We start from the raw sequence: 13,667 nt of genomic DNA, 5'->3' as shown, positions 1-13,667 counted from the left end.
AAATGATATAGCATACAGTATATAATGATATAACATTTTTTGTCTTCACAGTTTGCTTTTAATGCACCATTATTGAATATCAATTTTAGCACAGGCAAAATACAATTAATCAAATATATGTATCGCAACAAAAAATCCAAAACATTACACACCGTTGTTGTGTATCCAGCTACACTGAAACCTGACTTCACTCTCTCAGCCTGGTTGCACTTACACAGACCCATAATAAATCATAAATCAATAACCTTTGCTTACTGCGCTGATTAACTGATAGTGGCTGAGTATAGATGATTGACTGCTAATGACAGGGAAGGATGTCACCCTCGTGGCTAAGGTGGACTCCTCCAACATGCTGAGGAAGCCAAACATAAAATGGGTGAAAGGAAAGTGGATGGACCTGGGCAGCAAGGCGGGCAAACACCTGCAATTTAAGGAGACGTATGACCGGAATTCCAAGGTGGGTACCTGTGTTTTTAATAGGATGTTGGGGAATTAGCTTTTAGCTCTGTCAAGGTTACTCTGACCTCTCCTTCCCTTTCCTTTCCTTTGCTTAGGAGTGTATTTTTTGTTTGTTTTTAAACATAATTTAAACATAAAAATAGCCTGGGAAAATTGTGAATTTTATAACAGCGTGTGAAACACATTTTCAGACATTTGATGGCAAAAAAAGATTTACCAGACCCAGGATGGGAGTTCTGACTTCTGAGCAGCCTGCTCTTCAGTCATCTCATTTTGTTTTAGAGTCAGTAATGCGATTCGATTTCTTTCTTCTCTAGAGAGAACTGATGTTAACGTTAATGAGTCTCATGCATTCACTAACCTGACTATTGCAGGTGGCTGTATATGAGGTTCAGCACTTTTTCCAGTTTTTCGGCATGTAAACTTGAACTTGAATGTTATCAAGCAGAATAAGACTTTTGCTAGCATAGACAATGAACTAGTTAGCGAGTTAATAAGAATGCTACTGCATGCACATTCTTGCATTCTCATTCTTGTCACAAGAATGCTAATGCGTGAACAGAATTGATTATGTGTTTGGCAATGTAACAATGGGCAGAGGGTGGAACATTTGTTTTCCCATCACTTTAGCCAGGCATTCAGCCCAAAGACTCTCAGCCTATCGCTTTTGCCAGGCCAGACCTTTAACTGCATGCAAAACTAGGAAGCTGGGGTATGGTTGATGGTTTATGTCCCCTTCTCAGTCAGAATGCTACAACAAGTGGGAATACTGTTAGTGTACACAAACAAATATATGAGGGACATGCAGTAACCAGCAGGCACTCCAAGACCAAGGGTGAGCATGGGAGTTGTAAAGAGAACTGTAAAGAGAAGTAGTGTTGTGTAGCGCTACAAAAATTCACTTAAAAGCCTCTCACACTTTCTAAGTCTCCCTTTTTCTCACTGTCCATCACAGGTCTACACATACGAGATGAATATCATAAAGGTTGTTGACGCAGATGCAGGAGGATACAGATGTGAGGTCACCGCCAAAGACAAGTGTGACAGCTGCACGTTTGAAATCACAGTGGAAGGTCAGTTTGCGCGTCAGCACGGCACTCACTCACTCAGCGAGATTCACTCCGCATGCCATCATGGCTGTCTGTCAGTCAGTCATGTGTCTCTCTGAATAGATCGTCTCATGTTGAGTGACAGAGTGTCTTATTTGACTATTTTTTTGTTGTTGTTTCATCTATTGTTGTTTCATCCTGTTTCAGCCATGGAAGAGCCACAGCAGCAGGCCAACATTCTGGAGGCATTTAAGCGCTCGTAAGTGTGTGTGTGTGTGTGTGTGTGTGTGTGTGTGTGTGTGTGTGTGTGTATGTGTGTGTGTTTGTGTGTGTGTGTGTGTGTGTGTGTGTTTGTGTGTGTATGTTTGTGTGTGTGTGTGTGTGTGTGTGTGTGTGTGTGTTTGTCTAGAGATGGTATGTTAGTCTTGACACAAACTCTCCCTTTATGAATATATCTGTGATTGGTTGTTGAGTGTATTAGATATTTATTGCTATATTACATATAACTTTTTCTTCCTGTACTTAAGCAAATATTACTGCTTGCTTTTATCTGTGTATTCCAGTAGCTTAGTCTTAAGGGAGCATATCTTTGATTTCAAACGTCATATCCATATTTTACTGTTTGTTCCTGTCTCTCTTCACCTGTCACCTGTCTCTTCAAGTCTCTGTCTTTCTCCATGTCTCTGACACATGACTGCTGAGCATGGCTAAACACTGTTGTTTGTATTGTACACTTCCTAGTAAAGATCACACGTACAGTATGTGTTGAACCTCTGTGTGTGCACTGTATGTGTGTAAATGTCATATCTGAGAGTCTCTTTGGTTCCCTGTTTTAACGCCATCTCCTCCTTCTGCTCAGGAAGCCCAAGAAAGAGGGGTAAGATAAGAGACACAGCAGCACTATGTCCACATATACAGCTGTGTCGTGTCATGTGTGTTATAGTCTAAGTGTGGGGTGGGGTGCTCTCCGTGATTTGTGAGCTAAATCAGTGAAGAGAGAGGGGAGGACAGGGGCGAGGGAGAGAATGGTGTATAAAGGTAGACTAATGGGTCTCTATCTCATGTGGAGCTCATGATCTGACCTTCCATTCTCAATAAGTGTTTCTTTGTGTTCGGTGGGAATTCTGGGTTCAAACCTGTTGGCCAGTGCAGGAAATGTATGAGAGATAGAGAGAAAGATAGAGAGAGAGAGAGAGAGGGGGAGAGAGAGAAAAAAAAGAGATGAGTGAGTGAGAGAATGGTTTATGAAGGTTTGCCTTATGGGTATCTGTCGTGGAGATCTCATGACCTGACCTTTGACTGTCCATAAACATTCTCTGTAGCCTACAGTATATGAAATCTGGTAAATCCAGATTCTCATACTGTATCTCTTTGTGCCTGGTAATCAACCATTTTTCTCTCATATAATAGATAGGAGCCTCATACTGAAAATGCCCTACACCCGACATGTCAGATGAGTATGGATTATTAATCTACACGTTTTTATACGTACACATAGCATGAGATAATGGTTTACCAACCTTTTTAAATTGTTTAATTAATTTAGCTATTGTAATGTTCATATTATGTAAGTTGTTTGGTAGTACAATACCATAACCATGATCATAATTGTGACAAAGACCTGATCTTGACAGATACAGTACATGTTCACATACTGAAACAAATGCACACCATCCTAGAAAAAAACAATTCCATCTCATAAAGACAGTGATTTTTTTATACTGTTTAGTAGTATTGACATTATCAAATGTAGGTCATCTGAAATATTATAAATGTGTGCAGTGCACAATACAGAATATACTTTATTTGTATATTTTATAGAAAGAGTAGTTTCCTCGTTCAATGGCATATTCACTGGACCACGGAAAGGGCATAAAGGACATGCTTCCTACAACATGTTACTTATGGCCATTTCTGCACCAGGTGTGTGAAGGCTCCCTGTGGGATCTGAGTCAAGCCAGAATGAAATCATGATTCTTGTCTGCTCATGATGTGTCAGTGTTTTTGGATGCAGTTGTGTAGATGTCCAGCTTGAGTGTATTCGCCTAGATACAAATCCTCCTTTATCTAAACCTGTGACCGGTGGAGTGTTTAACAGTAGTGTTGAACTGTTTTTTTTTCTTTGTGTTTTGTTGCCATGGGAAATGCATGTAGGGTTTTTAGGTACATTTCTGCATGTTTGGGCATCCTGTGCGTTTCGTCTCAGTGTTCCCCCAGGAGAGTGCCACTTTGACTTCCTGTATCTGGGTCTTCCTCTGCCCCTGCAGTCGCTCTTTGCCTGCCTGTCTGTTCGAGTTTCAGTCTTACTCTTTGCCTCTGTCAGGTACCCTTCGTCATCTGACAGAGTGCGAGTTGGCATGAGTGAATATCACATGTTGTACTAAGTAGTTTTAGTGGTGTAGATACCATGCTGTTACTTGTCTACCGTCTGAAGTGATGTCACATCTCTGGGACTGTCTGGTGTCCGTTTTAAATGCCATCTCCTCCCTTTACTTAGGAAACCCAAGAAAGCAGGGTAATATAAGACAGCCTATGTCCACATCCAGCTGTCGTGTGTGTTATAGTTATGTGTGGGCCAGGGTGTGGTATATGACCCCTGAGCTTAATCGGTGAATGGAGAAATATGGAGACGAGTGAGGAAGAGAATGAATCATGAAGGTGGACTGATGGGCATCTGATGTGGAGATCTCATGATCTATCTTCCCATTCTCAACAAGTTTTCTTTTTATATTTGGAAATGTACATCTGGAGCCCCCGGGTTCAATGAGTGGAATGAACAAGACTTTATGGTTTTATGGTTGGTTGCGTGTATGGTATGGCTGGCATTTGTTAAGGTTTGAGGTTAGGTCCAGTACAGTCGCTGGCACCCTTATTGGAAACTATGATTATTCCATTGTGTTGCTCGTGATGACTATGATCAAATCTATGATAACACCAATTTACGAGATGACTCTGAATGACCTCCTCATAAAGAAACATGAGCTTTCCCAATTATAAAAAATCAGATGCTATGGAGCCTGTCTTTTTTATGATTACAGTAGTATTACAGGACATGTCCATTACAAATAAGTTATTTTGTAAATATTTCCTGTGCTATTTTGGCTAAAATGTAGGAGAGAAATGTATGAATTCAAATACTTTTTACCAGTTACCAGCAACATTTCATTCTGAATATATTCACCAACCCACATCTGCATTTTCTGTATTCCAATTCTGACCACTAGATTCCCTTAGGTAATGAAGCAACTTGCTATTGGAAGCATTAATCACATTTTACAAGAGTGTATGTTAGGCTACCAAACATATTGCATACAGTAAGTCAGACCAAGACACTCATATTCAACATACTGTATTCAACATTTTATTTTAAATATGCTAGCATCTAGATAGCCCATAGCCATTTATGGGTTCTAAATGTTTACTGTATGTCCCATGTTTATTCCACTGTCTATGTGTATGTTAGCCCTGCTGGCATGTGGCAGGGCAACATTCATCACAGACCTATTTGTGTGACCATGTCTTAAATCGCTGCTGGGTCAGTGTGTGGTGGTAAGTTCAGTATAGACTGTAGTCATATACTGTGTTTGTAGAAGTGAGCAAACAATGAATGGGTTGAGAATAGCACTGGTGAGTAGCTACTCATCATCTTGCCCTCTAGTCAAGCAATGGGAAAAATAATCTCCAGAAATTGGTAAGCTTTGTGAAGTATGGAAATGATGATTAGAGTGACGAAGAAAACCAAATGGTGACAATTTGTGTTTAGTTTAAGAATGTGTTCCCCTGGTCTGTTTCACTTTGTCATATCATTGTCCATGCGGTTGCTTCATATGCACTTGGGGGGTTCTTTTTGCTTTATGTCCTCTTATTCTCTTTTTCCCTTCCTCTTTCTTTCTTTCTTTCTTTCTTTTTTTCTTTCTTTTTTTCTCTCTCTCCTTTGTCTCTTATACACAAAAAGGGGAGATGCTGGAGAAGATGCTGGTGATCTGGACTTCAGTGCCTTGCTTAAGAAAAGGTCAGTGAGCCAGTGTTGGTCTTTGTGACTCCATGACATAGTATTGCCCTAATATTCCTGAACACTTGAACATTGTCTTTATCTGCAATCACTGGGGATCCAGACAGAATTCACAGGAGATGTGCTGGAAGAATAATTTGCTGGGAAATGTGATTGCTAATTATAGTAGTTCCCTTAAGCAAGAGGTCAGTGTTTAGCAAAAAGTGTTCAAGTTCAGGAATTTCATCACTTTATATAAGGTTCTTAGCGGGCAGATTATGTGGGTTACAATATAATTTGTAATTTTGTCAGGACTGGTTGGTATTATTCAAGTGTGAGCTTGTTGCCTTTTAAGCCAATTGCTTTTATGACAGAGATTGTGTACATGAAACTTACCAATATCCCTTTACTTAGGAAGCCCAAGAAAGGAGGGTAAGATAAGAGACACAACCCATATCCACATATCCACATATCCAGCTGTGTCGTATCAAGTGTGTTATAGTTATGTGTGGGCCAGGGTGTGGTATACGACCCCTGAGCTTAATCGGTGAATGGAGAAATATGGAGAGGAGCGAGAAAGAGAATGGTTCATGAAGGTGGACTGATGAGCATCTAATGTGGAGATCTCATGATCTAACCTCCCATTCTAAACAAGTTTTCTGTCAGCTCATGCATTTCAGAAAACCTGTTAAGCAACTTCCATTATATAGAATATTGAATATACTATATATCCTTTGAATATACTGTATGTATATCCTTGAATATACAGTATATAGAATATGCTGTATACTGTATACTGTATATAGATTATACTGTATTGAGTGTAATTGTGAAGCACGGGAAAATCCAAATTAGCTGTGTCATGTGTATGTTAGATTATACTATATATATAATATATATATATATATATATATATATTGGTTAAAGGGATATATATATATCCTTTTAAACTGATCTTTTTCTGTCTTCCTCTTCCTCTCGCTCATTGATTCTCTCAGGGAGGTGAAGGTGGAAGAGAAGGAGGAAGTGGATGTGTGGGCGATCTTGACGGCAGCTAAGCCCTGCGACTATGAGAAGATTGCCTTTGAGTATGGCATCACTGACCTCAGGGGCATGCTGAAGAGGCTGAAAAAAATGAAGAGGGTGGAGCCCAAGAAAAGCGACGGTGAGTGACAACTCTCCAATCTCAGTCCATGACCCAGATATAGTTATTAAACGCTGTTTTCTAATGTTGCTCTACATTGTGAAGTGTGGTTTTGAGGAGTGTTCAAGCAAGGAAAGGGTCTGAGGGCTGCAGTGCTGGAACACCAAATTGTTCAGTATTATTTCAGCTGTCGTGAGCATTATATAAAATTGTTACATAGTGTTTGAGTCAAAGATATTGCCAAACTTCCCACAGAACGCCTCAGAATACATATCAGTATTACATGCAAGATACATGTCTATTATATAATACTGAAGCACTTACAATCCAATTAAGCTTCGTTATGTTACGTGCTAGAGCTATTTCAAGCTATGCATCCAACGCAATTCCTACTCTTCGATTCAGTTGACATATGTCAGTCAGGGTGACATACAGTAGTCAGGGTGTTTGTTGTCATTATTGTGGGCAGAATTAACTGAAATTGTTGCAGTACTTCTCAATTTATTTTTATGATACTGTATTGTAAATGTTTAAGATCAATTGCAAATAATCCAGAAAATGTTTTGCCAAAATATTGAGGTAAAAACTTGAAAATACAAAATCCTGGAGGGACTGCTAAGTAAGGAGTTGGTGCAGTGCATTGTCAATATACACAAATGCGTACAATAGTAAAATGTTTATTTGCTGTGTGATCCATTTTCCACTGATGTGTGTTCTCCTGTGCAAAACTATCTAGTATACCTTACATACAGTGTTTGTTTTTCTCCAGCATTCCTGAAGAAACTGGATGATGCCTACTCAGTGCAAAAGGGCAAGAGAATTCAACTTGTTGTTGAGGTGGCTGACCCCAATGCTCAAGTGAAATGGCTGAAGAATGGAGTCGAGATCAAGCCCTCTGCCAAGTATGACCTTGTGTGTTTCGTGGCTGACATATGCACTCATCTGAGTTTGTGTGTGTGTGTGCATGTTGGTTACTCTCTCTCAGTGTGTGTGTGTGTGTGTGTGTGTGTGTGTGCTCATTCTTTGCTGTTTCTCACTGTTTCTTAGGTATGTGTTTGAGTGTGTGGGGAGCCTGAGAAAACTGACCATCAACAAATGTAACCTCTCAGACGATGCAGCCTATGAGTGCGTCGTGGGAGAGGAGAAGTCTTTCACTGAAGTCTTTGTTAAGGGTACCTGTGGCAACACAATCTATCATCTTTTTTACCCTCATTTCCTTGACTTTAATCACAAATATTGTACTGAAACCTAACGTCCTGATGATCATCACCAGGACAACTGCAATCACCTTCATTCTTTTCATTGCTGGCTTTGCTCATTACTGTCATTACTGTGAATGTAAACATGATCCCTCATGTTCCTCTTCCAAGGCTCATCACCATCGATGTATTTCAATAACAATGTGCTCTTTGTGGGAGAGTGGAGAGTTTGTGTATGATTATGCATGTCTATATGTTCATATACTATACAGTATGTCTATATGTTTTCAGAACCTCCTGTTACCATCACCAAGCCTCTGGATGACATGCATGTGGTGGTTGGAGACAAGGTGGAGTTTGAGATTGAGGTGTCTGAAGAGGGTGCCAATGTCATATGGTGAGAGAACATATCAGTCAGGTAGAAGTCACCGTAATGGACAAGTATCTCTCCTCTTGCGATATCTTTCTTTTGTGACCTCTTTCTGTCTTACATAGTCAACACATGACTCTGTGGCTTCTGTATGTCGGTCCATGGTGTCCTTCATTCTGTCTCCCCCGAACCCCTGTGCCCCCGTCCAATCCATCCCCGTCCAGCTTTCTTCTCACCACAGCACTTCTCTGCCTTCGTCTGTCTGTATTAGGATGAAGGATGGCATTGAGATAACCCGTGACCTCACCAGGTACCGCATGAAGAAAGATGGCAAGAAGCACACGCTCGTCATCAACGAGGCCACTAAGGATGACATGGGGTCATTCACCGTGTTCACTAATGGGGGCCACTCTGAGGCAGAGCTGGAGGTGGAAGGTACAGTACTTCCTCTGTGAGACGGCATGTCAGGTCCAAATCACTGATATGTTCGATGTGTAAGCAGTCTTTGCAGTGTAAATCTTAGATATCATTTTTTATTTTTTTTTACATATTTACTGTCAACTTGTGATACAGCAAGTATTAAGCTTATTTTCCCTATCCCTTTCCCACTTTAATTTCACATTTTCAGTGTTGGGTGTAGAAAGTTAGTAGAAGTTGTGATTTTTTAAAACCTGTAATATAACATATTATATTATAAAAAGTAACATTACTTGTCATACCTAACTGAGATAATATTATATATGATTTTCAACTCAATCTCATTATGCTGATCCTATAACATATTATCGATTACGACACACAATCATTTTGACATATTTCTTGATGGATAATACTGTATACAATTATAATGGAAGCCAAAAAGAAATGGGAGGGACCATGGTAGCAAGTACAAGAGATAGATTACTGTGAAAAAACATGTAATTTGTTCATACAATATTATGCTGTTTTCAACACAGTAGCAGCACTGTAATTAAATAGTAATGATATTTTCTTGCATTGTCCAAATATCGTTTGGTGAAAATTCATAAATATCCATGAAAGATTCTTAATGTAAGAAATGTGATACAAAATATTGTCTGCAGTCATCGAGCGTATGCTACAGATGTATGGATTGAGTTAAAAATAAAAATAAAGACTGTCCCTTTAATCATGACCATTCTATCTAAACTAGGCTCAAAGGGCCCTTGTAATGGTTGGAAGCATAGGGCAGAAATGGATGAACTTGCCACGCCTAGTTTCACCCAGTTTGACATATGCAATATTATAATTTCTTCCTGAGCAATCTTGATGCTTGAGGTGCTAACAATGTTCTACCTCTTAAGCAGATATTTTAATAAAATCAATCACAAGTCATCATGGTCCATTTCAGCCTCAGATAAAAGGCCAGTTAATATCATGCTCCCTGTGTGTGTTAGCCATGGGTCTACCCAGGGTCAGCTCATGATAGACTTACCCTACTGCAGATAATTCAGCTTATCTCACAAGCCTTTTAGGGAAGCAATTCCTTGTAAAAATTCCATTGACAGTTCATAAAGGCCATGTCAGTGATACAAGAAAAAGGGAAAGAGTAATTGTTAGATCAATTTAACAGCATATTACATCAGACCTCACAAACTAAGTGCATAAGAAACACATTTGAACAATATCTGAAGCTTTTAATTTAAAAGGAATATGCCGCTCTCGTATTAGTTATGCCTGAAATGCATATTCCTCAACTTTGAATTGCACTGGCCAACTATAATCTCTGCTTTATGTGATGTTAGAGGCTTGCAAGTTCCCATCTGCCATGCTACTGTAGTTCTCAAACTAGAGCCTGGGGACAATCCTGACAGAAAGCAATATGTCAATGTATCATATTAGTACGAATATGGCATACATTACTCTTTTTTTCTCTCCACTATAACCTGCCCAACACAGGTCATCCTCACCCACACTTGCCTCTACCCTTGTGTGCTGTGCCTCCCTGCCTGTATGTTTTGGCCCCTCTGTCTTTCAGATAAGGAGCTGGAGGTTCTCCAGAGCATTGCTGACCTGACGGTGAAGGCAGCGGAACAGGCCGTGTTCAAATGCGAGGTGTCCGATGATAAAGTGACTGGCAAGTGGTTAAAAGATGGTGTGGAGGTCCTGCCCAGCAAGCGCTTCAAGATGACACATGTGGGAAGGTACAGTGTGCTCTGCTGCACTGGCCCTTCACAAACATTTCCTGTAAAGAGTACACAGGGCTGACGCTGTTTTGTTTACGTAATCCCGGAGAGCCGCGGATGCGGGTTATTGAGTATGTCGTTGCCAGGGAGACGGGTCCGTGAGAGCACAATTTGCTTTTTTCCAAGTGACCGCAAGGTCATGTGAGTTTGTTGGTTGCCGTGGTAACGGGTGATGATTGTGGCGCAGGTTTCACAAGCTGACGATCGATGATGTGAAGCCGGAGGATGCGGGAGATTACACCTTTGTGCCAGATGGATACGCTCTCTCACTCTCTGCCAAACTCAACTTCTTGGGTATGGAGATAGAACATCGCTCACAGTTATATGCACTAAAGATGACTATTGAGTGACTGGATAGACTGAGGCTCACAATGCTCCCTTGTCTCTCTTATTTTTCATAGAAATCAAGATCGATTATGTTCCCCGCCAGGGTGGGTACTGACAGAACACTAGTTGGCACATGACATGACATCCATCATCTTCTGATGCAATACACAAATCCAATCATTCATCTTACTCAATTATTAAATTTTTCATTACAGACCCACCCAAAATCCACCTGGACACCACTGGGAGTACGGTCAACAAGAACATGCTTATCGTTGTCGCCGGCAACAAGCTCCGCTTCGACGTGGAAATCACAGGAGACCCGGCCCCCACTGTGTGCTGGAAGAAGGGGGACACTGTAAGGGCTTGTGGGAAGTCAACTCATTAAAATAAATGTTCAAATTGAAAGCCACCAGAGCAGCAGAATGGAGCAAAAACAGTCCAGTCTGGCACATTTGCAAATTTGGGCCTGTCGGGGTGTTTGGGCTCCGCTGTTAAATCCTCCACTGATTTGAGACGAGCACTCCGGGCCGTGTTCTCATTGTGATTCTGTCTCCGCCCGGTTTCAGGAGATCACCGAAGCGGAGGGTCGTGTGCGGGTGGATACCAGGAAGAATCTGAGCAGCTTTGTCATTGAGGGGGCTGAGAGGGGCGATGAGGGGAAGTACAACATCACTGTCACCAATCCTGCTGGAGAGGACAAGGCCGAACTCACCGTTAAGATTGTGGGTGAGTGACAGGCTCAGCTTGCCCCGCTCTGTCTCTCTTTTCTCCTCTCTGCTCCACTAAATGATGAATGTTCTTTAGTGGGCCTTTCTTTAATCTCCTTTATGCATCTCATTAAAGTTTCTCAGTTTCTCTGTACTTTTCTTTTTCCTTCTGTTTATTTGTTTAGGACTCTGATAAATGCACTCCACTCTTTTTTTCACCTCTCGTCCTCTCTGATTCCTTTCTGTCACTGACATGTGCAGATGTGCCTGATCCCCCTGAACATGTCAAATGCACTGGGGTTGGAGAGGACACAGCTACCATCACCTGGAACGTCCCTAAATTTGATGGTGGAGTACCCGTTAAAGGTGAGGTCTCACACGTAACACATTCATTTACAGACCCACCCAAAATCCACCTGGACACCACTGGGCATACGGTCAACAAGAACATGCTTATCGTTGTCGCCGGCAACAAGTTCTGCTTCGACGTGGAAATCACAGGAGACCCGGCCCCCGCAGTGTACTGCATTTAACACATTCATAGATTATTGATATTATAAGGTAAAAAGTGCATTTTGGGTTTGGGTTTTTTTTTAGGGGGGGGGGGGGGGGGGTGCCCAGTGTCTCTCTGAAAAAGGTTGAAGTCCCCTTTGTATCTGAATTGTTTTAGTGCAAAAACAAGGTCAGAATGTACCGTACAAATGTATGCAATGGGTAAGAGAGCAGTAGGGGTTTATACTCAATACCATGGCGATAGTGTTTCACATCAAAGCAAGCTCATGATGTAACTTCTAGGCTATCTGATGGAGAGGAAGAAGAAGGGCTCCCAAAGATGGACCAAGCTGAACTTTGATATCTTCGAGTCCACTACTTACGAGGCCAAGAAGATGATTGAGGGCCAGATGTATGAGATGAGAGTTTTTGCTGTCAATGGCATCGGCATCTCACAGCCCAGTGCTACTTCTAAGCCTTTTATGCCAATAGGTAGGTAGTAGTTATACGCATGTGAATTTCTCTACCCTCTTTACTCATGCACATGATGTCATTCTCATGATCTAAAAGTTGTGGTCCCCCCTTGAATAGCTCTTGAATGTTGTGTAAAGATTCTCAGATTTTATCTTGAAGGGCTTCAATTTGTATGACACGCCACGCACCATGCATGTGATATCGTCCTGCATGAACTAATGCTAATTTAATCATTGGCAAATGGCAAAAATATCTTGCTAATTTAATGTCACACAACACCGGTGCGTCAACGCACAGATGAGGAGGTTCTCAGTACATGCATTCCTTCCAATTAGCGCTGCGTCACATCAATAAATTAGAAAATAGTGGTTTTACCACCTGTTCTGACTATCTGGTTTCTGTAGCATGGTAGCCGTGGGTAGCTTGCGTTTCGGATTCAAATTTGTGCCTCAGAACTTTCTGTGAGCTCATGACTTGCCTTTGCTTTTGTTTTTGTTTTTGTTGGCCCTTAAGCACCAACAAGTGAGCCCACTCGTCTCATGGTGGATGATGTCACAGACACCAGCTGTGCCCTGAAGTGGCGCCCGCCCGAGAGACTTGGGGCTGGAGGCATCGATGGCTACATCATCGAATGGTGCAAAGAGGGAGGTAAGACTGATTAAATACACAGATGTAGATCTTAAGAGGACTAGAAAGACTGAATATTGGTATGGGTGTCCTTGTGATAAAAAGTCAGCGTTTGCTGTGTTAGAGGTTGCTTTAGACTGCATATTTCTGTCTGAACCTGATCTGAGCCTGAGAAAGTGGGAGCCTGACACAAACCCAGCAAACTTTCTTACCGAACATGAACCCAAAGCAGACATAATGTATGGGGTTAAAAGTCAGCTAAAATGAGCCACAGTTTCAATTTGCCAAAACTCAAATGTTTGTCAGCCTACGTGATTAAACTCAAAGCTTCATTTCAACATTTTCATCTGAACCGAACCCATTGGTACACCTTGTCTCTACCTCATGTTACCACTGGTTCTTCATCTCAGGAACCGAGTGGGTACAAGCCAATGAGCAGCCAGTGGAAAAGAACAATTACCGTGTCAGGAATCTTCCTATGGGCGAGAAGCTTTTATTCAGGGTTTTTGCAGTGAACATGGCCGGACGCAGTCCTCCAGCAACCCTGCAACAAGCTGTTACCATCCGAGAGATCATGGGTAAGTGTAGAGGTCTACAGACACACACACACACACACACTCT

The 13,667-nt window shown here is 41.4% G+C and overlaps 1 protein-coding gene across 9 annotated transcripts in view; it reads left to right on the top strand.

Annotated features, from left to right (window-relative positions):
• mybpc2a (myosin binding protein Ca) overlaps positions 1-13,667 on the top strand; it is a 46,948-nt gene that overhangs the window by 23,345 nt on the left and 9,936 nt on the right. For 8 of the 9 annotated variants that reach the window (XM_076265709.1, XM_076265707.1, XM_076265706.1 and 5 more), the window contains 19 exons: positions 309-457; positions 1,415-1,532; positions 1,716-1,767; positions 2,368-2,385; positions 5,464-5,520; positions 6,498-6,664; positions 7,413-7,545; positions 7,691-7,815; positions 8,134-8,239; positions 8,484-8,647; positions 10,209-10,374; positions 10,604-10,710; positions 10,818-10,847; positions 10,959-11,101; positions 11,313-11,472; positions 11,715-11,819; positions 12,249-12,437; positions 12,933-13,067; positions 13,457-13,624. In XM_076265709.1, coding sequence (XP_076121824.1) covers positions 309-457; positions 1,415-1,532; positions 1,716-1,767; positions 2,368-2,385; positions 5,464-5,520; positions 6,498-6,664; positions 7,413-7,545; positions 7,691-7,815; positions 8,134-8,239; positions 8,484-8,647; positions 10,209-10,374; positions 10,604-10,710; positions 10,818-10,847; positions 10,959-11,101; positions 11,313-11,472; positions 11,715-11,819; positions 12,249-12,437; positions 12,933-13,067; positions 13,457-13,624 — 2,292 coding nt within the window. The remainder of the gene's footprint in view (positions 1-308; positions 458-1,414; positions 1,533-1,715; positions 1,768-2,367; positions 2,386-5,463; positions 5,521-6,497; positions 6,665-7,412; positions 7,546-7,690; positions 7,816-8,133; positions 8,240-8,483; positions 8,648-10,208; positions 10,375-10,603; positions 10,711-10,817; positions 10,848-10,958; positions 11,102-11,312; positions 11,473-11,714; positions 11,820-12,248; positions 12,438-12,932; positions 13,068-13,456; positions 13,625-13,667) is intronic. The other variant, XM_076265705.1, reaches the window with a different exon arrangement.

This window comes from Alosa pseudoharengus, unplaced genomic scaffold (genome assembly GCF_046254945.1).
Source record: "Alosa pseudoharengus isolate Yale_2024_CS ecotype anadromous, Long Island Sound unplaced genomic scaffold, YU_APseudo_1.1 YU_APseudo_1.1_scf_4, whole genome shotgun sequence".
Classification (NCBI taxonomy): domain Eukaryota; kingdom Metazoa; phylum Chordata; class Actinopteri; order Clupeiformes; family Clupeidae; genus Alosa; species Alosa pseudoharengus.
This window is presented reverse-complemented; position numbering and strand designations above follow the sequence as displayed.